The sequence below is a fragment of the Zeugodacus cucurbitae genome, chromosome 2 (assembly GCF_028554725.1).
Source record: "Zeugodacus cucurbitae isolate PBARC_wt_2022May chromosome 2, idZeuCucr1.2, whole genome shotgun sequence".
Taxonomy (NCBI): Eukaryota; Metazoa; Arthropoda; class Insecta; order Diptera; family Tephritidae; genus Zeugodacus; species Zeugodacus cucurbitae.
Window position 1 is genome coordinate 56,694,031 of NC_071667.1, and position 25,639 is coordinate 56,719,669.

At 36.5% G+C, this 25,639-nt stretch overlaps 4 protein-coding genes across 5 annotated transcripts in view; 1 reads left to right on the plus strand and 3 right to left on the minus strand.

Moving 5' to 3' along the window:
• Positions 1–1,629, minus strand: part of LOC105209509 (sodium/hydrogen exchanger 9B2) — a 76,006-nt gene extending 74,377 nt beyond the window's left edge. The window contains exon 1 of the mRNA XM_054225750.1: positions 1,505–1,629. The gene's annotated coding sequence lies outside the window, so the exon portion shown is untranslated. The remainder of the gene's footprint in view (positions 1–1,504) is intronic.
• LOC105209512 (uncharacterized) overlaps positions 1–25,639 on the plus strand; it is an 85,027-nt gene that overhangs the window by 6,345 nt on the left and 53,043 nt on the right. Inside the window, exon 1 of one of the 2 annotated variants that reach the window (XM_054225748.1) lies at positions 1,654–2,056. The exons of the other annotated variant lie outside the window; for it this stretch is intronic. The gene's annotated coding sequence lies outside the window, so the exon portion shown is untranslated. Of the gene's footprint in view, positions 1–1,653; positions 2,057–25,639 lie in introns of those variants that run through there. 2 annotated transcript variants of the gene reach the window in all.
• LOC105209511 (uncharacterized) overlaps positions 8,251–25,639 on the minus strand; it is a 42,676-nt gene continuing 25,287 nt past the window's right edge. The window contains exons 4-5 of the mRNA XM_011179928.3: positions 23,043–23,214; positions 8,251–10,914 (exon numbers count right to left, since the gene is read on the minus strand). Of these exons, the coding sequence (XP_011178230.2) occupies positions 10,352–10,914; positions 23,043–23,214 (735 nt within the window). The 3' untranslated portion in view covers positions 8,251–10,351. The remainder of the gene's footprint in view (positions 10,915–23,042; positions 23,215–25,639) is intronic.
• On the minus strand, positions 13,123–15,477 carry LOC105209510 (membrane metallo-endopeptidase-like 1). The gene has a single exon (XM_011179927.3). The coding sequence runs from the start codon at positions 15,350–15,352 to the stop codon at positions 13,301–13,303; it is 2,052 nt and encodes a 683-aa protein (XP_011178229.1). The 5' UTR covers positions 15,353–15,477; the 3' UTR covers positions 13,123–13,300.

A 25,639-nucleotide genomic window follows, 5' to 3' on the forward strand; every position in this document is an offset into this window, starting at 1 on the left:
CTCGTGGAAGAGGTGCTAAATCTACAAAGGCATATATCTGCTCATTCATTTGCATGAGCACTGGCGCAATGCACCTCGAGCTTGCTGGAGATCTCTCTTCTACCGCTTTCATCGCATCTTTCAAACGCTTTACTAACAGAAGAGGCTTCTGCCAGCATCTCTACTCCGACAATGGCACTAATTTCGTGGGTGCCGAAAAGGAGTTACGACTCGCATACGAACGCTGCATTCATGACAAGAAGATCTCATCTTATTTCACAGACGCTCAAACAACTTGGCATTTCAATCCGCCAAGCGCGCCACATATGGGTGGCTTTTGGGAGGCTGGTATAAAAAGAATCAAATACCACCTTAAACGCGCCTTAGGGCCTTCGCTTTTAACATACGAAGAATTTGCCACAGTATTGACTGAAGTTGAAGCCTGTGTAAATTCTCGTCCAATTTGCTATATTCCTACCGACGTAAATGACTTTGAAGTTCTGACACCTGGTCATTTCATGATTGGTGAACCGCTAAAGGGACTCCCTGATCCTGATCTAGAAATCTTCAAAGGAACAATTTTTCAACGTTGGCAAATTATCGTGTCAATCAGGCAACACTTCTGGAGACGATGGCGAGACGAATATCTTGTCAGTCTACAACGACGCTCAAAGTGGATACGTTCAACACCAAACTTGCAAAAGGATGATGTTGTAATTATCCACGAAAGTAACACACCGCCTACAAAATGGAAATTAGGCCGCGTCATCAAGACTTCTCCAGGGACAGATGATCGAGTTCGAGTTGTAAACTTGAAGACATCTGAAGGGGAGTTGCTGAGACCTATCATCAAACTATCGCTACTACCTACAAAAGGAGACATTTTTGACATTTAATATTTTTAAGTTTTCATCAAATTGTAATATTTTGAACGGTCGTTCAAGGCGGCCGGCATGTTCGCGCCTATCTGGCACCACCGCAATCATATGTTTGTAAAAGCCTGGCTTGGCAGCACTTACAGTCCTGCTGTCAAGCTATGCTTCCGTTTTTCTGTCTCTCTTAATAAAGCTACCAGCAAGATAGGACGTGCAGCATTTTCAATCCGTGCTTTTACTTTCAATCCGCTTTAATCTTATATATTTAACCGCGAATGTTATTAGACATTCACAAATAGAAAAACTTAGAAATAAAAACTACAGTCGAGCATTCGCTCAGTGCAATCTGTTGAGTTGGTCAGTGTCAATGTCACTCACTCAACTTTGAGTGTCGCATTAAACGTCATACGCACTAAACACCCGACCATTAAAATACAAATAGTTGCACACTATATACATACATATATATGTGTATACATATGTGTATATCTTTATAGGCAGACAGAGTACAAAGGCGCGCATAGCAAAAACTTTTGAGCACAACAATTGAGAAAATATATATAAATAAGAGAAAATAAATTAACAGCACGTGCTGTTATTGCTATATAGAACTTAAATGAACTAAACAAAATATGTCTATAGTTACTTACATCAGATCAAAGCAGTTGGATATATAGAATTTGAATTTTTATAAAAAATTAAACACAATTAAATTTACACTTTAATTACAACAAATGCATTGCCACAATAACTGCGTATAAACCAGCTTTCGCGTTATCACTTGAATGAAAAAAACAAAAACTTTTCTTTTAAGAAAATCGCGTCGCAAAATTTTTTGTTTACTCTGCTGATATAGCAAACATTCCCTTAAATAAAAGCGAATAAGTATACATCTACGTAAGTATATACATAGGTATGTAAATAGTCGGCGCGAAAGCACTGAACTCTTTTGAATGAACGCGCCGCACCGGTTTAGCTCACTAGTCGAAAATCATATGAGTGTTCTTGCGTTGCTTACATTCGGTTTTTAATCAATAAAATGTGACTCAAAACAAAAAAACAAAGAAAAAAACATTAAATAAAATAAGGAAAAATTGCAATTAATGCATGTGTATGCCTTCATAAAGAGCGCGTCAGAGTCGTTGAGTGCAGTGCGGATTATTTTTCGAACAGAAATAGCGGAAGCATAGTGCATTCAGCAGGTTGGTGGCGCAAAATATCGCATTAGTCAATATTTGAAAATATAGAGGAGGAAAAATATTTATAATAAATAATTAGCAAGAATTTAGCTACGAAAATATTTATATTAACAGTAATAACAAATGTGGTAAGAGTATTTATAATAATAGCAATTAATAATAGTAATTATAATAATTTTAATAAAAATGTTAAATTATGGATATTTTGGAAGTAGGTCTCCAACCAACACTTTTCTTCGTTCCCGATTAATTTATTTTATTTTTTTTTTTTACATTTTTAAGATAATTTGAAACACCTTTCATAATCTTTGTCTTGAATTTTCCTTTTTAATTTGTATACCTATTGTACTACACTAAGTCATTGCAGAGTTCACTTAGGCCCTTCACAGTTTAGTACTAATTATTTACCGATTACATATTTCTATTAACATGCGACTGCACCTAATGTAAATAAACAAAGAATTTGTTATCCACTCAGGCGAGAGTATATAGGCAGTAAATCGGTGTGCTCAAGAGTGACTGCTTCTAGCCTCGATTGAGGTGACCAGAGTCAGTGAGAAAAAGAAATACTTCAAACGTTCAAAAGCACTCCATTTATCATGCATATATCACCTCACCTACTTAACAGACCGATTTCATTATTTTTATTTTTATAATTTTTGTTTTTTTTTAATAACATTTTTTATTTATGAAAGATTTTACCAAAATCATTTGCTAATTTAATAAAAATATGCACATATTTTATAATCAGTTACTTATATATTGTTTATTGATTATTTCTCAAACTCAATAACAAGCAAAGCAGGATGGCCCCCACGAAAATTGTTTAATGAATTGAAAAGATACCTTCTGCAAAGAAGGCTCTTAATAAATAAATTTATAACATCGAAATTGCGTCTGGAAATAAATGTTGAAAGACTAAAATTCTGCAGAAAATAATTAAATAACGGGTTGTTTAGAAATGTTTTCAAAATTTATAAATGTTATTTTCAAATGCGACTCTGCAGTTTTAATAATAGCTTCAATGAACTTGTCAGAAGAAAATACTCGTTTAAATTCCACTCTAGAATTTCACGAAAGTTATTATTTTGAACATAAATAAAATAAGGGTCCGTTCAATATGATACAGTTTTAATAAAAAATTACAGTGTCTGTATTTGAATACTGTTAGGATGTGAAAAAGTATTTAAATCTTGTTTCAGAGTGAAAATTGCAGCTTTGGTGTCAACCTCCCAAAAAGCCACCATTTTATTTTTAATTTCAGAGAAAAAATTTTAACCATGCAATTTCATGACAATAATTTCAATTTTGCTACTTATTATTTTAACTTAAGAACAATCAAAATATGCCGAATTTTCGAAGCTCAAGAATGGTGTAATCACTTAAATCAAATATAGCTGGAAGAAAAGGAAGGCTGGCCTTAAAGTTGTTATTAATGTTTTTCACAACTTCAAAATTAATACTTTAACTACAAGTATACTAGTGATCACTGACAAACATTTTTATATTTTCAACCACTTTTTCATTAATAATCAATAAAACATAAATATAATATTTAACTATTTTTAACATGTACTGATTTAAAAAGCATGGATCTAAACGTTAATGTGGTTAATCTGGTCACCTTAATGTCAATATCACTGTAAACTCACTCAGCCACTCACGCATAAAGCACTCAAATCCAATAAATAGAAAAACTACAGCGTACTTATATTTCGTTGCATACCTTTAGGCGCAATATTTGCATTTGATGTGTTTGGTAATAACAGATTCGCTTATTAGACCCTCATCCGATTTAAATGCAAAGCCTTTTCTAAAGTCGAAAAAATTACGAATTCGAAAAAGATTCACAAAAATATTCAATTAATGTCGTTATTTATTTCATTTAAATTTGCGAGTAGACAGCATGTCTTTATAATACAACATATTCTCTCTTTTTTTGGGGGGGTTTATGTCACATTTATTTGTGAAATAAGAAAATTTAAAAACCGCTGTCTATTAATTCTCGCACCCGCAACACCACAAACGCGGCGAATAATGGACGCACACACACAAACAACGGCACACATACACACAGAAATAGCAAAGGTGGAGCGCGGTATAGTGCGCGCCGTTGTCACACCCACCACTAACACACACACACACACACATATATACATAAATGTATTCACTCTGATTTCGCTGATCAAGCAAAATATTGATTAAAAAATGAAATGCGGAAAATGTTGCACAGTGCACCGAGCGGAACGCCATTTTTTTTTCAATCTGCTTTCGCTATAATCACCGTTAATTGAAAAAACCGTGGCCGCATGCAGTGAAATATGTCGACATATAAATATTTTTTGGCATGTAAGCCGCCGGTACCAAATAAGAAATATTGCAAAAAGTTGAAAAAAATGCAATAAACAATTTATAAGCCGCCAAACGTTGCATGGAGCCCGGCTCACAAGCGCTCGGCATTATAATGGAGACATTTTGTTTTGTTTTGTGGAAAAATCTGCAAGCGTTGTCATTTTTAAAATTATGTAAATTGAGCTTTTTGCAAAGTGTACAAAGGTTTTTTCGCCGACAGTGTACATGTGGTACACTGGTTTATTAAGCGAATATTGCCGTTGTTGATTGAAATATACAATTTTTTCCACTTGCAACATTACTGCGTTTAATTTGAAAAGGCGAAAAAACCAAACTACTTTCAAGTGGTGACGTAAATTTATTTATTGAAAATATTAAAATACATTTAACATGCAAATACAAAGGTATTTTATATATTTTTTTTATTTTTGTTTACTTAAAACATATGGGTTTCATATTTGCGGACTCATTGAAAATAAATCCTCAGGAAATCCCAAATAAATGGTAATAATGTAAATTCAGTTTGTTGGAAAAATATTTCTTTAGATATTTTCTGAAAAAGCTTGTACTTACCACCGTCGAATACTAGTTATATAGCTTGCAGTTTATAAGATTTACTTATCATTCCTCAAAAGCCTCTGCGACAGTTTAGCTTAAAAGCTCTTGGAAAGCTCTGTATTAGAAAAATGATGCCAAGATAAGAATATTTTCAACAAAACTGCGACAATTTAGCTTAAAAGCTGTTGAAAAGCACTCTGGTAGAAAAATTATGCCAAGATAAGAATATTTTGAACAAAACAGCGACAATTTAGCTGAAAGGCTCATCAAAAGCTTGCTGTGGTTGAAAAAATTATGCCAAGATAAGAATATTTTGAACAAAACTGAGATAGTTTAGCTTAAAAGCTCTTGAAAACCTTTCTGGGGTAGAAAAGTGATGCCAAGATAAGAATATTTTGAACTACACAGTGACAGTTTAACTGAAAAACTCTTCAAAAGCTTGCTGTGGTTGAAAAAAACTTAAAAATGTTAAAAGAAGGCACATTTTGAAATCGTCCGCTTCAATAAAATAGTTAAAGTTATACTAGCTAATAGTTCACAGAATCCGATGCCGATTCCAGTGTCTAAAAAAAATTAAAAATATCTTGTTCCCAATAAAGGTAGCGCTTCTTCGGAAAGCTTTTCTCAATGTTGCTTATATTCAATCATCGCTTGGGCGAGCAGCGTATTGAAAGTTAAATCAAGACCTTTCAAGAATACTTACCTAAAATTTGAACACGCTTTCTCCGGCAAGGAGCTGGGTAAGTCTCGTGACAAGTTTTCTGGGTTTTTTAATCTGCTCTACTTAGCAAATATTTTTTTGAGATCTCCTTACACTACGTTGTGAAAATTGTAGCAGTAAACATTTGTTCCTTACTTCGTTGAGTGAGATTAGACAATAACATGGTACACAGAGAGTAAAACTTAGTGGATTTGGTTTATGGTAACAACTCGCTTAATACTCGGCACTTATTTTTAAAATAGTTGAGAGCGGGAAACTTGGAAGAGATGAGTGTTAAAATGACCCTATCTTAATAAGAATACATGCTGAGAAAAAGATTTAAACCGAACAGCTAGTCTGAGCGGGGCCTTCGGATAAGGTGCTTATGACTACCAACGAAAGCTACAAAATATCTTGACATTATTAAGATTTCAACAATTGAGTCAATAAGTGAAACCATTGACCTCGCGTTCACTTGATTTTACAATGTGAAGATCACTTGGACCCTTAATAGCTCAGCAAAAGATCACTAGCTCAACACAACTCAACAGTCGAAAATCAAACAACAATAAAGCAGCTTTATGAGTTTCCTCTCTTTCGCAACCATTTGACCACAAAATTGAAATTGCGTAAATAGCGCATTCAGTTCGTCTGATTATTTCTGTCCAAAGTCGACACACTTTCAATTCCAAAAATTCTCAAATGTCATTTCAATTCACTTGCTTTCACTTTTCATTTGTTACCAGCAAAAGTGTACAAACCATTTGAGCCATTCACCATACCGCCTTTTTCAAAGACCTCGAAGATTTGAACATTTTAATGCAACTGTCCTACATCGGCAGACAGAACGCCCAAGTAGTTGCATTACACACCCATCAAGCACTTACACACACCCACACACACATACATACAAGTATACACGAATATTCTTATATACATATATTTATATATGGATGTGTGTGTGTATGTGTGTTATTTTCGTCCACTTGCACTTCCACCTAACTGTCACTGCAAATGAGCAACTCAAACTGCAGCAGTTACAACAACAAAAGTAGCCGAATAGCAGTAGCAGTAGGAGACATGTAGCCAATTGCCTGACAGGCAGTTCAACGGCAACCAAGACGCTAACTCATAGTAGCAATCGTCGAGAAATTCACTTTCCGCCCCCACCCCCTAAAATACTGATATGCCATGTGCAAGTGATTTCACTTTTTTTCAAACCTTACTTCTCGCAAATTCATCTTTGCTTGCACTTTCTATTTTCTGTTTTCTTCGTAGAATATGGAAGCATATTTTATTTTTACCATTATTTTTTTCCTCTCTCTTCTTCCATTCGCCACTTTTGTTCGAGGCGATATATTTTCGTATGTTCTATAATGGCACTTGGTACGTTCGCAATTACATTTCACTTCGAAAATATTCACATTGACAGCTGAAATTCTAGCATGTCAACTTGCTGTAAGAACAATTCCATTTTTATCGAATTTGCTGATATTTCTATTGAAACTCTCAGTTCTTAATTTAATTAGTGCTATTTTTGGTAAAGATGTTATGTAGAATGTTTGGGGATGTTTTGTGCTTGAATTGAAATTGGAGCTTTAATCGTTAGCCATCGACTGAAAAAGAAATAATTGACCCAGATAATAAAATAGTGCGAAAATAACTGAACAAATATATACATATAAAGACATGTAATAGCGAATATTAAGGTAATTGTGAAAAGAAGGCGCCTACATCTTTATCTTTATCTTTATCTTTATCTTTATCTTTATCTTTATCTTTATCTTTATCTTTATCTTTATCTTTATCTTTATCTTTATCTTTATCTTTATCTTTATCTTTATCTTTATCTTTATCTTTATCTTTATCTTTATCTTTATCTTTATCTTTATCTTTATCTTTATCTTTATCTTTATCTTTATCTTTATCTTTATCTTTATCTTTATCTTTATCTTTATCTTTATCTTTATCTTTATCTTTATCTTTATCTTTATCTTTATCTTTATCTTTATCTTTATCTTTATCTTTATCTTTATCTTTATCTTTACCTTTATCTTTATCTTTATCTTTATCTTTATCTTTATCTTTATCTTTATCTTTATCTTTATCTTTATCTTTATCTTTATCTTTATCTTTATCTTTATCTTTATCTTTACAACAAATCTTATCTTTTATCTTTATATTTATCTTTTTCGTAAGTATTCTCATATATATCTAAAGTATTCTCAAGTACTATAGCTTTTATTAGGAAGGAAGTTAAAATTTTTCATGAAATATACCCACGAATAACATCATTACCTTTAACTCGATCGTTAGTTTTGTAACCCTTATCATCATTGTGTTTTAATGGAACAATTTTCGTCTACATTAAGGGGCTATACCAGTGTGATATTTTCAAAAAATCGATTTTTTTTTTGCTTATTCGATATGCTTTCAAAATTATCCCGTGAAAGCGATAAGATCGTATCTTGAATAGTTTTTGAATGGAATTAAAAAAATAACAGCGATTTATAATATAATTATTTATTTTATATTATTATCATAACAATTATGTTAATTAGCTAAGAAGATTAAATAAATATAAAATATAAAGTTGGAACAATAAGGATGATAACATCTCAAAAACATGCAATGACAAGTACAAACATATGTATATAGACTATCTATATTTAAGACTAAGAGATACATAATTTAATGATTTGTATTAAAAATTATTATGTGAACTGGCGGATAATTATTTTCTAAAGACATTATTCTAAAAACATGAAACAAATATGAAATCCTTTAAAATAATCATGAAATCATCAGCAGAATGTAATGTCTTGTATGGTATAGGTAGTAAAGCCAAAGCGTTATGCTACGTGGGTCGATATTTTTTTAAATATAAATATTGTATATAATATATTAAAAACTATGAGGAAATCACCTGCAAAGATCGAGCGAGAGAGAAAGAGAAAAAAGCCAAAAATATATAGAGAGATCAAATGTTATAGAGCATTTCTTCTTTTATTGGGAACAGTAAGTTTAAATTTTCAAAGCTTCACTTCACGTTTTCAACACCATAAGTAATTCGCAGAAGAAAAGGCTGCAAGACATATAACTAGTGGCTTATTCTCAGCCGGTGGAGGTACCAGTATAAACGCTAATTGTGGTTAATCAGACATGAATTCACCTAAATCTGGTCGGTTAGGGCGACAGCGTGGTGAAAATAAAAAACTGGAACAACTTTTCTGTCCTACATATATTTAACGGTGAAGCAAGTTGTTGCTCATTGCAACTGTGCGCTCATCTCCAAAACGCCTTGATGAACTGTTTGTTGTTATCCGAAATTTGCTAGATTTTCTTACCCCGCATTTTGCAATTGTTGACTTGACTGAGAAGGTTATACCTACATCTAAATGAAGCACCTAATACTGCCTCCGCTCACTAAGAATTTATTATGTTTTTGAAAAATTTCAAGTGACACAGTGGTTCTAAACTGATACAGAATTTTAATGAATTTGTATAAGTTAAGAAAACTTACGTAGTAGAGCTTTTGATAAAATTGTTTACATATTATTTTATGTACAAAAAGAGTTGTCTAAAATCTGACTAGTTGCAAACTGGTACATAGAAAACTAGTTCGTAACTAGTTACATGACAAGTTTTATTTATTTTATAAAGAATATTCGTTTCAGATTATATTCGCAATCCTTTGATTTAACAATTTTTATAAAAAATATCGATGCAAGTTTTCCTTTCATTAGACTTAAACACATAAATAATATATTAGGTTTCGCCTAAACTTTTGCTCGCCGCACTGTACCTCTTTAGTGTGTTGCCTCATCTATTTGCAAACTACTTTATTGTTGCCTTACTGCATACTGTGTTGTCTGAATTTGTTGTTGTTGTTTGTAGTGCCATCATTACACACTGTTATTTGCCGTAATTTGTTGCAAACATTATTGTTGTTGTATTGCCAGTACGGCAAGACTCATTGTTTTGCTTGATTTTTACCACACTTCAATGTGCTGAATGTTGCACGTTCCAAATGCCACATGATTTCCCAGTTGGACAATGATAATTTTGATATTGTTGCTAATCCCCAGCAGTAGCTGCCGACGGCAACACACACATAACGGCGTGGCACACGCGGCCCGGCACCGCACAACTCAACTCAACTCAACTCAACTGGCTCGGTTCGGCTCGGCTTGGCTAATGCCAACAACTGCTAATCTGGGCATTATAAATGTTGTTTTATTTTAGTTGAATAGTTTATTGTTGTTGTTGTTGTGATTGTAGTTTGCAACTTCATCATTGCAACTGCAACTGTTCTAGAGTTTTTATTTTATTTATTTATTTATTTATGACTATTTTTATTTTATTTTTATTTTTCAACACAAATTGTTACTTTCGTACTCCTGCGAACTGCTTGGCGCTCCTTTTTGTTTAACATTTCGTGACTTTTCTACCTCGTTCTATGTTATCTGCTGATTTCTTACTTGACTGCAACTTGAGTTTAACGAGCACATTGTTGACCAGTGCATTTCCTTCCGTCACAACGCCACGCACTTGCCACCGCCCAGCACTACTTTCAACGTCCCCCTCCCTGAATTGCGCACAGTTCCAACCCACAGTTTGCTGCACAAAATGCATTGCATGCATCCCCCCTAAACTCCCGCGCTTGTACTCTTAACTTATAGGACTGCTCAACTGCTGACATTTGTCGTCGTCGTTGTTGTCCCTGTCGGGATGCTCCTCAACGCTGTCACCGCCCTGGACTCTGTGATGGACAATTGCTCATCTGCGTAACTTTTATAAACTTGCTGTGTAGCGTCACTCGACTGCTGTTGCTGTTGTTGTTGTTGTTCTTTGCCAAGTCGCGCCCGACTCCGCCGCCATTGCCAGTGACAGCGCAACGTTGAACTGCCGTCCCCGGCGCCGCCAGCCTCCGCTAACTTTTTGTTATTGCTCCGGCAATTGTCAGTCGTGCTGTTCACTTGTTCTGCTGTAGTTGTTGGTGTTGCCGTGCATTCCTTGGCAGCAACTTTTCCATTCGACACATTCTTTTGGCTGCCAACAGCAGTTTTGACCTTCTTCTTATCTCGTTGTTGCATTTCTTTGGCTTTGATTTGTGGGTGTTGTTGGTTTGGGTGTTGCTGATCCCTTTCATTTTGCTGTATTCTTGCTGCTGTCGTGGTCGCCTTGGGACGCCCCTTGGATTCAGGTGTGCATTTGCGCTTCTCCTTTGGAGAATTTCGGTTGCTCCGAACTACAAGAGAGAAGAAATTAAATGAAAAATTAAAAAAAAAAACTGTTTAAAATGTTTTCTATAGAAAATTATTCAACATTTTTAGTTATGGGCTATACTAGTATTTTTAGAGCTCTGTGAGTTTATTTGGCAGTTTGAGTTTGAAATTTGGCAGTTGATGGCATAAGGTGGGTCTCACGCCGTCTTTGAACAGCTTCTTGATTTTCAGATGCAGATTTTAGTATGTCAAATTTCAAACGAATACTCGACATTATCTTTCAGGGTTTCACTATCAAGTTTATCTTCCGTACCCGACCAACTGCGTAGAGGTTTTGCACATGGCTCGGTACAACTCCGCTCTAGGCAGTTGATCGATGAAACCATGAAACAGTAGCAGGTTAATATTGATCCATATGCGTTTCCAACTAAGCATCAATAAGGAATATGTAAGGAAAGCATTTTTAACTAGTAATTCCGAATGATAATAGTTCATTTCTTGCGAATTGAAAATTTTTTGATTGTGTTTAGTGTACGAGTATTTGGGTTTAGTGTTGACATGCTTGATTGCCCCTAGGTTCACTTCGAACTAGTACTCAGTTTGAGGCAACATGGTTGACGAACTCTACAGGTGAAGTGGAAGTCGAGAAGTCTTTCGCATAGCTAAAAGTATAACTCCATACCAAATTTTGCAAATCAGCGTCTTTATCAGGTAATATTATTTTGAGTTGAATAAGTACTGAAAAGGAAAAGGTCTTAACAGTTTTGGTATGGAGTTCCAACGTTATGAATACTGTCATCAATAAATACTTGCGGACATTTAGTATGAAGATGCTTTCTGCATGGGAGTTTTTGATGAAGAATCATGCTGCTTGTGTCCACTTTCTTACTGACCCAAAACTTTGTATGGGAATTCTACAGTTTCTAATTTAAGACTTTCAATCCTATATCTGACCATATAAGCTGCTCAGAGAGCTGGATTTAATGTGATTATTTGTGCTGCCCACCTTTTAAATATGTATTATATGCCCGCATATTACATGCTATTGGTGTTAAGATAGGTTCTGTTTTCTATATGCGCCTTCTTATCAAATTTCATAGCAAAAGCCATTTGAGCGCATTGTCACATTACTCTCTGAGCTGAGAGAGGATTTTATATTTGGAGAATATTTCTAATTTTTGTTGTATATGTTTTTATACTGATAAGCTTGACGCTACGTTCACAAACAAACAGATTTTGACCTTGAAATTTAGTGTTTAAGTCTAATCTTAAGTACTTGTATTCAATAATTTTCATATAATGAAATGGGCACTAAATTGGGACGTTGACTTTAAAATTGATAATGAAATATTCAAAACAAATAAAAAAAAAACAAATTTTGAAAATTTTAATGAGGAAATAAGTGGTTAATGGCGCGATAATATATTGCCGTACCTCATTTGGTAGACGTAATTTATTAGCAAAATTTATTTTAAACTTCGATATACCGACGATTTGAGAGCATTATTATTACATCAATTTTCCAAATATTATATGAAGATATTCGGAAATTCTTCTCAAAATCTTTTCAATCCTATATATTTATACATATATACTCATACCTTTAAAAATAAAAATGATTTTAATAGGAATCTGTCTTTAGTTTATATGCATGACGGAAAATTTAATTTAATAAACAAATTGTAAAAGATGGCAACCCTTTTCAATAGAGTTTCCGACTGACAGCTTTTTGTAAAAGTCTATAATTTTATATCCGCATTGTCTTCCTAACCTTCCTAAAATTGTATCCAATTGTAAGTTTTTTCGGTTTTCCACAGTAGATTTTTTCTTTTCTTTCTATAATTAGTATTAAAATATTTCATTTCTATGGCAACTTCCTATGCTTTTAGTTTGAAGAACCTTGTCTATAACCTTGTTGTAATTGCTTCATCCTTCACCTTGATGGCGTTTTCTTAGTATACTGTTCAATAATATTGATGAGTTTCAACTCGCCTTAAAAATTCAATCAAATGTGGAAAGAAACTAAAAATATTTGTGAAGATTTATTTGAGGTCGATTAGTCTTAGTCTTTCCTAGCTTGTAGTTTTATTTTTGTCATAGTCATTCATAGAATCTCATATATATGTACTTCATTGGGGATCATAGGGTTATCACTGCTCATGTGTTGACATTGAATTTGTATACAAATAAATATATTATGTTTATGCTTTTTTATAAATAAATGAGACTGATTATTATTTGGTAGAAACACATGTGTTTATTCATAAAAATTCCTCGACAGTTATCGTAAATTATTAATTATAATACAGTGCAGACGATATCTAAGCAAGTTCACTATGTTAGTATGGTATGTTGTACACGTATGTATTTATGTATCAATAAAATCATCCTTTTCTATTTAACTGTGACTCAAAACAGTTCACACTTTCGCTGCGGATGCATTTTGCTGCTCATGCTACATTTGAATTCACGAGCAAAGTCAACCAGATTGGCTAATGCGCCGTTCACACGCAGCGGTTCGGGCGTGGTCTCGAATTTCTCTACCGAATCGTGATAATCCACGCACCACAGTTGAGCGTAGCCAATAAAGAACAGCTGCTGTGGCGTATAATCCAACAATGGCAGTGACTCCATACTCAGCTTATCTTGCCTGTCTTCCATATTGGACCACCAATCCTGGTAGGCGTGTTGCGCAATCGCCACAGCGCCACTATCCAAAATACATTGCTCCTCCGCAGTGCTGCTGAACATATTCTGGCCGCGATATTTCAAATTGTTGTAGTGATTTGCAATAAAGCATTTGGCGATTTCATCGTAAGCCTCCGTTGAGGCCGCATCCCACCACGAACGCTGATAGCCATGCTGATCGTAACGACGACCGGCCGCATCGAAGCCACGCAACATTTCGTGCGCCAGCAGGTAACCGAGCGTAGCGTAGCGTAAGGCTTCCGGATACTCGGCATCCCAGAAGAAACGCGATTGCAGAAAGACAATGGGTATTTCAATATTATTGTTCAATGGATTGTAGCGTGGCAAGCGTACCTCAGGCTGTGCGGTCTTTGGTTTGGTAAACAATGCCTGCAGTTTATGCTGTGTGTCCCACTCTAAAATATTGATCAGATTGCTATAATATTGACCTGGCTGTATGTCAATATTACGTAACTGATCCGCCAGCTCGGCGTCCTCATGCGCAATTAAACGCAGACGTATTTTCTCCAGTTTCTGTAGGGCATGCTGCCGTGTGCTTTCCGTAAGCCATTCAAGCTCCGAGGCGAGTTCGTCTTTGAAAGTGCGTTTGATGTCAGCCCAAGTCGATTGCAGGTCATTCACCAACAATATGTTGTTGTAGTTGCGATTGAACATGTTCTGCAATTGCGCCGGCATGAAGGAGATAATCTTGCGCACACACCAATTATCATTGTGTGGCGTATTGATCTCGCCAGCGAAGTCCAGATGATCGAGCACACGCCACATTGTATAGTTGGCTATATGCAATTTAGGTGTATCCCTTACGACCTCTACGAGATTCGAGAAATACTCCTCAGGTGTCTCATAGACTTTTGAGTATATCGTTTGATTCACCACCATTGTTAAGTAACGGTTTAGGTCAACATAACTGCCATACACTGACTTCAATTCACTAACGAAGCGTTGGCGTGTCATCTGTGCCAGCGTGAGCTTTGAATTATCTGGCAGACCTTTAGCCAAGTGCTGCTCAATATCGAGTACTTGCTGTGCAACCTCCTTCGCCCAACGCTCACCCATATCGGGAAAATATTTATGCAGCTTCTCCGCTATATCATCGCGGTAGTCATCACGTTCATCATCATAGCTGCTGTCCAAATAAAGTTGCTTGCCACCCAACTTCAGTTGTGGTGCACCGACTCTCAGGCGATTCATATCATCCTCCTCGTAGTCTGGCACCACCTCCAAGCCAATCAATATGTCCACACCCAAACGACGTCGCAACTCGGCAACAACTTTCAACCAATCGTATTCATACTCATACCAGGTGGCCAACTTAATCTCCGGCCAACCGCCACGAAAGTCCACAAAGTCTACAATCGGTGACAAGCCCAGCTGCTGCACGGTGACCTCATTGCGACAGGACTCGAAAAATTGTGTCAATTTCCGATCGGCTGTGTCGGCCATTTGGCGTCCACTCTGCAACATATCGGCGCTCTTGCGCACATACAGATCCTGCAGCTGATCCAAGTAGGCAGAGCGCGGTTTGGCTGCACTGCTGGCATGCAATTTGCGCCATCTGCCACAGGCAAACTCATAGAAATCATCGCAAGCTTCGCGCTCTGGATCAATGTAGGCGCGTATTTGCGCCGCTTTGGCCATGCGCAAGATGCCGCTGCTGTAGTTTTGCGCGATGCTCTGCTGTAGCGCGACGTTAAGGCTCGCAAGGAGCACCAAAGTGGCTAGCAGCCATTTGTGGTGCGTGCCAGCGCACATATTTCGTACAGAAATCTCAATTTTAGAGAAAAAAAAAATAAAAAATTCACTTTACCGTTTACCGTTACTGCGTACCGTACACACCATTCGTCCAACATTGACTAATCAAGTCTGGCTGTCGCCAGCAGCTTCACCGCCTTGTAAGCGCAATATCAGTCTGCTCATCTCATGCGAAAACTGTGCGCTGCCGTTCGTTAATTGAGTTAATATTTTCTAATTAATTGAACACATTTTAAGCGATTAGCACGCGCTACTCATCAGCAGCTGGCGCTTAATTGTCGCTCACGCTGCCTCAGCGCCGCTGCTCTTAAGCTTTAATCATCGCTGTTTTTCGGCGTGTCTCCGTTTAGATTCCGCCATAAGCTAATATACAGTTATTTGTAGATTTGCACACTCGCACACACATTCGCTTCACTTGAGCGCTAGTACTTTGCGGTATGACCTAATTTAATTACAGCAAGCGCCGTCTGTTGGTTTTTTCTTACTATAATTTCTTTATTATTGCCAATTATAGTAAAGTATTTAAAAGTTTGCTTCCAGCAGCCGTGTTTGTATTGCACGCCCGCCACATCAAGGTCAATTTGATTAATTTAATCCAAAATTTTTCCCCGATTTGCATTTAAATCGTTTAAAGACGAACCTTACAAACTTCTGTTGAGTGTCTGTTCAAAAAATACAAGGAATTCTAAAATTGAATATATCACTGGTTATCCTCCTGAAGTGCAATTGTTTACTTTGTAGATAGCAGACGCTAAGGTTAGACGTGTTTTTTAAAGCAGTAGTCTTCTTTAGAAGCCGAAAAAAAGCGTTTTTTAGCAATTTTTCAATTTTTTTTAAAGGGAAGGATATGATTGCGGTAAACGAAATTTTAAGACGATAGTGTACCATATTTAAGGCTTAAAGAACAATAGATATTTATTATTAAAAAATATTTAAATTCTTTCAAAACTGTAAGTATTTTTCTGGAGCGCTTGGAGTCTGCACTTGTAAATCGGTGCCGGTGATGGAGGTCGTGCGATGCATCTGAAGCCGTCGAACCAATTATTTTTTTAATTTTAAAAAACTTCTTTACTTTATGAACTAAAAAAAACGAAGAAGTTATAAAATTCCAAATTTTTTCGAAGTTTGAAAAAAAATTCACTTAAAAAAAAAAATTGAATTTAAGTTGCAAAACATGTAGTTTAAATAATACTTTTGTCCAATTTTTTTCGTTCATATAGAATATAATTTAATACTGAAGCTAGATCATTTGGTTTTTTTCGATCGGACATATATTCTTTTTGCTATCGCCGGCACCGTTTTCTAACACTTGTGAAAATGAAAACTCGAGAAAACGCGCTTTAAAGATTTCGGTCCAAAAAAATATATGTATATCGCTCGGCCACTGAAACTGCTCTAGCTTCGAAAATATGTCGAATTGGCCTCTGGAATTTTAAAGAAATATTCAGAAATAGTTTTGGAAGATATTTAAAACAAAACAAAAAAATCGACTTTTTGAAGCCTGTAAAGCAGACTACCTTAATGAGCTTTGCGATTTTCGTTTAATAAAAGCTCAGGCCAAAAATATTACTGCAACGATTCCCTAGCCTCCATATTCCACAGACATGACACCTTGTCACTCTTTCCTATTTCCAAAGATAAGCAAACGAGAAATTGCTGACAGATCCAAAGGCTATCCAAAAAATCTAGTTTGAGAAGTGTTTCGACGGTCAGAAGAAGCGTTCTTAATATCGAATGGGACCATTTGGAAGGCGACTACAATAATGTGTTCTAATGAATAAATATTAATATTAGGTTGGCAAATATCTCCCTTCCTCCATTTTGTCTTTGGAATTTCGCGGCTATGTATAAAGCGCTACAGGGCTCGTATCTGGCAATACTATATATCTTTGAAAGGTCTTGACATAGCCTACAAAACCACTCTTTGAGTGATTAGTTTGGATATTGCGTTCAGCAGTTATAGACATGTAAACATGGAGTTCACTAACGCCGAAGTTCGCGCTATTTTAAAGTTTTCCTTCGTTAAAGGCAAATCCGCTAGAGAAACGTTCCGTGAGATTAATGTTGTTTTGAGGGATGGTACTCTATCATTTCAAACTGCGGAGGACTGTTTTCAACGATTTAGAGCGGGTGAAAACGACGCCATGGATAAGTCAGCCGACATGTGGCATCTCGTGACATCGCCCAGGAGATGAGATGCTGGATACTCAAAAAAGCTTGATGTTTGGGTGCCGCATGATTTGACGCAAAAAAAACCCTCTGGACTGCTGAAACGGAACGAACTCGACCCATTTTTGAAGCGGATGGTGATTGGCGACGAAAAATGGATCTCATACGACAATATCAAGCGAAAACGGTCGTGGTTGAAGGCCGGTGAATCGTCTCAAACAGTGGCCAAGCTGAGATTGATGGCCAGGAAGGTTTTGCTGTGTGTTTGGTGGGATTGAAAGGGAATCATCCACTATGAGCAGCTCCCATATGGCCAAACGCTTAATTCTACCATCTACTGCGAACAACTGGACCGCCTGAAGCAGGCGATCGACCATAAGCGACCAGAATTGGCCAACAAGAAGGGTGTAGTGTTCCACCAGGACAACGCCAGACCACACATTTCGTTGATGGGAGGTTTTATCGCATCCACCATATAGTCCGGACATAGCGCCAAGGAGTAAAGGTGTAAAGTTGAACTCAAAATAGGCTTGTGAAAAGTGGCTGTCCGAGGGCTTCGAAAATAAAAAAAGGGTCTGCTACGAGGGGGGTATTATGAAGTTGCAGTCTAGATGGAAACAGATTATCGAACGAAACGGCGGATCTTTGAACTAAATCCGATCACTGTAACACTTATTATAAAGCATTGAACGAAGAGAAAAGAAAGCAGAAAGGATGTTTGACAATCTAATATATGCCAATATTAAGCCATTACTCATTAATCCTACTTTGTAGAACGATCAAATGGAGTAGAAAGTGCAACATTTAATGAAAGTAAAAAAGCGCTTAAATGCGCTTGAAAGTAAGCGGGCATGTAAGTTCATAAGTAACAGTAAATAACGGTACACTAATACTTATGCAAAATGTTTTAAAGTTTACACCCTTTCCCCTCACTCCCACACCTATAACCAAGCACCAAGTAATGCGTTATGCTTTATGCCGTTGCCTTTGTTCTTGTGTTTATAGTTTATTATTATCATTATTGTTATTGTTGTTATTGTAATGGATACTCTCAAAGATTACAACAATATGCTTTCACAGTCAATGTTTACACAATTTCAACTTTATTATAGTTGAAAGTGTCCCTTGGCCTCGTTAGGGTACATCATAAAAAAGTTTTTTTCACCAGCGACAGACTCCTTGTTTCCCCGCCAACGCACCATCGTCGGCTGGCTACAAGTGTAGCTGATTTTGTGAGTGGGAAGTAAGCTGTTCTTCACGGTGTGTTTGTGTTTGTGCACTGTAACTGTATAAAGAAAAATAAAAAAATTGCCGTTAACTAATACAACCCCACTACTGCTGCTGATGGCTCTTAAAACCTGGAAAACAAAAGAAAGAAGAGTTGACAACAGCGCAACAACAACGTCAGCCACGGAAGTTGTTACAAATCACACAAAAAAACCGAACAACTTCACTTAATCCGTACCTAAAAAGAGGGGTGGCGGAGTGTAGGTCCGTGTTATGCGTTAGCTGAAACGCTATGTATTTAAGATTATGAATGCGCGCAGATTGAAAATCACAAACACGCGGAAAGTTTACGACAATACAAACACAAGCGCAAGACATAACATAGCAGGACGGACAACAAAATTCACAACAACAACAGCAATGGTGTCGGCGGCAAGCGTAATAATAATAACCACTGCAACTACTTAAAGAACAACGACAATAACAAATAACAATAACAACAAAACAGCCTGCACATCAGCATTAACATAAAACAACAACAACAATGCGGCGCCATGCCATGCTATGCGGTGCGGTGCGGTGCGGAGTGATGCGTGGAGCACACCGGATGCGGCGATTACTTTTACAATAACACTAACGATATGGAAAAACTTTAGTAATTTATGTAACATAATTATTCCATGAAAGTAAAGAAGAGAAATAAAATAAAGCTTAATAAACCGGCGCTCTGCAGCGGAGTGGCAGTGCAGCGGAGAACAAGGAAACAGCATGTAAATGCGTGCTGTGACAGTGACGACAGCACATAACGCAACACAAACATGCCCAGCATGGATAACGGGCTGAGCAGGCGAATATTTTTGTGACTTCGAAGTCAGAAGATTACGTTTAGTAAGGGAGAGAAAGTTGTACTTAAAGCTGCGCCTATCACCAATTTAAACATTCCAAGAGCGATTTGAAAGTTTGACTCATTAACTTCAAAAAGGAAAGTGAAGAAAGTACATATAGGCTGCTCCAATCCAGCCTGATGCTGACGAAAAGTTGATCTGAGTAGATGGGAGAGAAACAGAGAGGAAGAAAAATTTTTCATGTTATCAAGCTAGTAATCGGGGATATGCTCTTCATAACGCTCAGACAGTTTCTTTTCTTCTTGGAAGCAACAACAACTTTTAGTGTGTTAACTCGTGTTTCTGCTCTCGATAACGCCCAGACTATTTCCTTCCATCTTGGAATAAACAACTTTAAGTGTGTTTCCACGGATTTCTATATCCGGAATGTCTTATTACTGCTAATACAAAAGAATTGACGATCAAGCAATTGTGCGATCATTTGTGAGATCCGAAGAAGAACGTTGTTGCAGCTTTATCGAAGAGCTGAAATGTGTAACAAGCAGCGCTAAGACATTAAGCTTTATAAGATTTAAGAGAAAGCTGGGCTTCTCTACTAAAACGTCAGGGTTTTCGTTCCACCGCTGTCATACTTTCGCTCATTAATGTAGCCGTCGAGATTCGTCTTATAAACAAGAAAGAGTTTATAAAAAGAGAACACTCGAAAGTGTCACAAAATTACAACCAAATGTGAATTTTCTCTGAACGTCGAAGAGCTAGTTCATATGAATCCCTATTTTGAAAACATTTTGTAGATTTACGTCATAGATATTATTAAAACCGTATATTTGAATTCTGAAAATAAAACAACAAGCAAAGTGCTCTTAAATACCAAAAAATCACACAGTGTCATCAAACAAATTATACCCTCATCGACCCCCAACAAGCCGTCCTTACATTTTCTAATAATTTTTGGTTTAATTTTACTTTTATTTCTTCGACACTGCCGCCATTGACGCCCAGAGGTCTATTTGACATCATTAATGGTTGTAAACATCAACTTAATCTTAACGCAAATTTGAACGTCATTCTGGAAAACTTGAGGAAGCGCTAACAAGTTGAAGCGCGTGAAGAAGAAAACAAGAAGTGCACCAAACATAAAAGAAAAATCACGGAAAAATAGCAAATGAAACTTATGGCCCCCAACAGTGCAAAACGGAATCAAAAAAGAAAAAAAAAAAGAAAGTTAGATAGCGTCGACAGTGACGTGACGATGAGTGTAAACGAAACTGCTGAAGACTTGGATGACAAAAGTGTGCGCGAGAACGAACGAACGAACTGAGCTGTGCTGAGTGCTGTCAGTGGCAACGGCGACTAAACGGAAATTAATAAGCACATTCTAATGATTGTTGCAAAACTTATCAGCATATAGCAGCGGCACAGTGCTGCATAACTGTAATTGGGCACGGGAGAGGTCATTAGTGGCAACAAGTTGAAGTATATTTTCTTTCAAGAATTTTAGTTATTTTTCGCTTTTTCTTGGATTTTCATTTTTATCTTCGTTTTTTTGTTAAGGAAATTTGTTGTCATGACAAGAAAATCACACAGTGATTAGTTTAATGGAAAAATTGCAGTATAATATGTACGGTAAGGTTGTTCTTATTTGCTGGAACAGTGAAGAGTATTGGATTGTGACGTGCCTCTCAGGTAATGAAAGCGAAGGGTCGATATTACATCTAAGAACCACACTTTTCAGAACCTTAAGATATACTGGTTTGACCGGACAGTTGGAGTGATAATTATAACGATCGGAATTCGTTAACACGAACATATAAATTATTTTCAGAATTTTTCGTGGCCTTAATATATGAACCATTCGACCGAAATGCACCAACTTTCACGATAACTTTACTGGATAACTTTAGATTAGGTTATTCAACGCTTGTAAGTTATATAGAGGAGCATCAAAAAGCTCATTATAATGAACAAGTTTTCCTAAATAGCTTTATCCAGCAAGCTCGCCAGTATTTTATATTTCAAATGAAACATTTACTTTCCCAATTATTGTTTCTCAGGAAAAAATGTAGTCCAACACGTTTTATGAACTCTTGTCATATAGCTGCTTAACAGGGTTCCTGACTATAATGATTCAAAAGAAGTGTTTTAATTCAATTCTTGTCTTGTATTGCTCGGAACAGGACATTGTAGAACAAACAGATAGCCCATAGGTTAGCTAGATAGATAGGGTCCTTTGAGACACCAGATGGAGTGCCGCCACGTAGGTAATGGAGTTAGTTAATGGTAGGAATAATCATCCTTTAGGATGCCTGCGCTTGACGCGAATTTCAAAATGCTTTGTGGCTTCACAAACGAAATCTCTTCCAGATTAACATAATGTGTAGCCCCTAAATGCTGAAGCCGTTGTCTTGATAATGCAGGACACTCACACAAGAGGTGCTCCATTGTTTCTCTGGTGCCTTGCTCTTGACATATCCTGCAGTCTTCGCGATCTATCAGCGCCATCCCTATGCCTTTGTGGCCTGGCACCCACAGTCACGCCTATTTCAGGCGACATCATCCCCTGCTGTGATACCACACAAGACACTTTTGGCCGATATGCTGAAGGAGGATATAGCCTTGATTGCCGCCTGACTGTCTACGTATATGCTGACTTTAGACCATCCTGTTGCTGCGCTTAAGGATAGCTCAGCTGCAAACACCTCCGCTTGAAATATACTGCAGTAATCCGTTAGTTTGAATTGTTACCCTACTCTTAATTCCGGACAGTATATCGCCGCGCCTACTTCGTCAGATAGCCCATAATTTACAGGAAATCTCTTGGTGTGAAAAATTAGGCATTGGTCAACGCATCAGGACTTCAAACATTTAAAAATCTTTACCTAGAGCTCGTCAATGATTACTGCTGGAATATGCTTTGGTGCTTTGCATTGGTTAAATCTGAAGGTCTGAGTTAGATTTTTTCGAACATCAGACGCCCGGTTTTGTTGTAGAAACTGAATAGTGTCTATAAAACCTAATATTCAAACCAAATGTCAAAAGAGCTTTTCGACACACTTCCAGGCAGACATTATGATATGTTAAGGGTTACGAAGTTAAAATAAAATTTTTAAATGAAGAACAATTAACTTCAATTAAGAACACCCCTAATGCATTCTAATTTCCCTTTTGTGTAAACTTTGCGCGTTTTAAATGCTGCCCCACACTTAATCACTTTAAATCCAAAGAACTTTTGCGTGTAAGTATATCATTTCAGTGAACTAATGAGTTTGGCAAAAGATACTTACAAAATGCTAAAACATTTTAGCTACTCATTCCCTCCCTCTTCGTACGCGCGTATAACGGACGCGCAATTTAGAAAAAATAAAGTTGCAAAAAAAAAACGATGAAATGTTGAATTTCCAAAAACTAAGCGTTCTGGTTTGAATGAGTTGTTTTTGTGGTTAACTTACCGCCATCACAGGGAAAACTCTCAGCCAACACGGTGAATAATTTATCCGCGAGGAGGCAGCGTCCTCTGGGTCCTAACGGCACACGACACACCGGACATTTGACCGAACGACTGCGGCAGTTGTTGCACAACACATGTCCGTTACAACACTGCCAACCAGGTGGGCGAATAACCTACAAATAAAGAATGAGTAAATAAATGCGGGAGATACTCTTGTGTGAATGAGTGATGCGTGTGTTGGTGAACTGTATTATATAGCAGCGCGTTTTGTATGTATAAAATGTATTTTTATTTTTTTTTTGTTTTTCAATTTAAAAAACTTTACAAATTTAATTATATTAAGTAAGCATGCACAACTAACACGCAACTGCGCACACACATACATGCACGCATGCGGTGCAGTCGTGCGGTTTTATACAAGGAAATGCTAATGTTGAAATTCTAACACATCGCAATTACATGAACTAATTATCATAATATGGATATGTTATATTAAAGCTCAGTGGTCCCATTGACACACAGTGTACACCGCATTAAACACGCAACAACAAAGTGACTTAGTTAGACATGCATACATACATACATACTATCTACAAGCACTCATTTGAGTATTACATGTCATTTAAATGAATGAAATGCAACAACTGCACAGCTTTGTTGCAATTTTAGAAAAACAAAGTATTTAGAGAAAATTAATGCAGTTCATGAAGTCTTTTCGGGCGTCTAAGAACTTTCTTTCTATTTTATTTTACTTTATTTCAGTTTTGAGATATCTTGTAGAACTCTATCACTCGAAAAATAGCTCTATTCTCGACGAATGATTGCTCATAGAATATTGGAAGATCTGAACCGGCTTCTCAGACACCTTTTGATTATCAGATCTACCTACCTAACCTTCTCAATAGTCTCATTTAAATCGAATGGATCTTTCATCTGAGGAAATTTCGATGGAAAGACAAAGTACAGATTCCAGGTATCTCTCGTGAACAGTTTAAGCAAAGTCTTATTTCCATTAATTTTACTAGGGTAAGATCTCCCATTTCAGCGTCTCCAAATATTTTTTGACCACTTTTGCGACGTGAGGCCGAGAATTGTCATGCTGGAGAATGAGTTTATCGTGTCTTTCCTCGTACTGTGGCCGTTTTTCTTTTAGTGCTCGGCTCAAACACATCAATTGCATTCGGTATCGATCTTCTGTGATGGTTTCACTTGCATCTTCGAAAATCTCAGGATCAGGATCAGGAAAATCTTCTCCCTTCCACCACCATGCCAGTCTTCGACTTCATAAATACCATTCTTAAAACGTTGAAACCATTCGCGATATGTTCTTTCACTTAGGACAGCCTAAACGTACGTATCCGAAAGCATTCGATGAGCCTCAGCCGCACTTTTCTTGGAATTAAAAAAGAAATGTCGAGAATTCGGCTCAAAAAGTGACATTTTCAGTTCATTTCCTAGAGAGAGGGAAAACGGCGGAGGCAAAGTTGTAGACCTAATAATATTATACCTGTATAACTCCTATTAATATTTATCTCTAAAGAGTATAATAATAGTTAGTTCTTTCAATGGTCCCGAAGAGTATGACGAAGCAAGCAACAGTATTGTGCTTTCATAAGTGGTCGAGTTTTGCGAGCTTTCGTTGAGATTTTTTCATAAAACAGTTGAAAGAGTATTAGCGACAATTTTTTTCAAGAATAAAATCGTTTCGAAGCGTTTCGATATTTTGAATAATGAACTTCAGTAAGACCCCACCGCCTTAAAATCTAGCTTTACTTTGATCAACCATTTTTGACATATCGATGAGAATTTTACGTACTTAAAACTGGAGGAGCGAAAAAAATATACAAATCACAATGTGATCGATCCATGAAAACACCAGTAAACCAAAGAGGAAGAACACGGGTATAACCGAACATTTTAAACTCTCGCAATGTATTTATTTAATTTTATTATGAGAACACACAATTTGGCGCATATATTCGCCATAAAGACGACTAGAATAACGAAAAACATTTTCATAGCTTTATTTGTGGCTTAGTTATAGTACTTTATAGCTTTTCGGTTAAAGCCATTTTGTGGGCATGACAATGGTCCGATTTCGCTCATCTGCAATACCAATTCTCTCATGGTGGCAAGGAATATACAGGTATTCATTAAGATATCTCAGGTTATCGCTTGCACGGACGGACAGACAGACATCTGGATTTGAACACCACTCATTACTCTGATCACTTTGATGTAACTCGTTTAGTTTTATGGCTTAAAATTATTATCCTCAGGCGATTAGCATTCGTTGGAAAAAATAAAATATACTAAAATATAACAAAACGTTATCATGATTTGAGAAATAAAATTACTTACAATTAACAAGTGAGTCTAGTACTTGTTTGTGCACAAAAATCACTTGTTATCAAATATACCAGAAATTAAGGTATATGATAGAGTTGATGAAACATAAATAACTTTGTAAAATGTCAACTTAGTTAGAAAATTTCAAATTTAAACACCAACTGTTGCTTGTTAAACTTAAAGAGTAAACAAGTTTTAAAATTTTCAAATTAATTTAAATACGATTTCCTTTAAATGAGATACACATGT

Excerpts from the sequence above, each read along its gene's own strand:
- LOC105209510 (XM_011179927.3), bottom strand. The coding sequence starts at position 15,352 with ATGTGCGCTGGCACGCACCACAAATGGCTGCTAGCCACTTTGGTGCTC.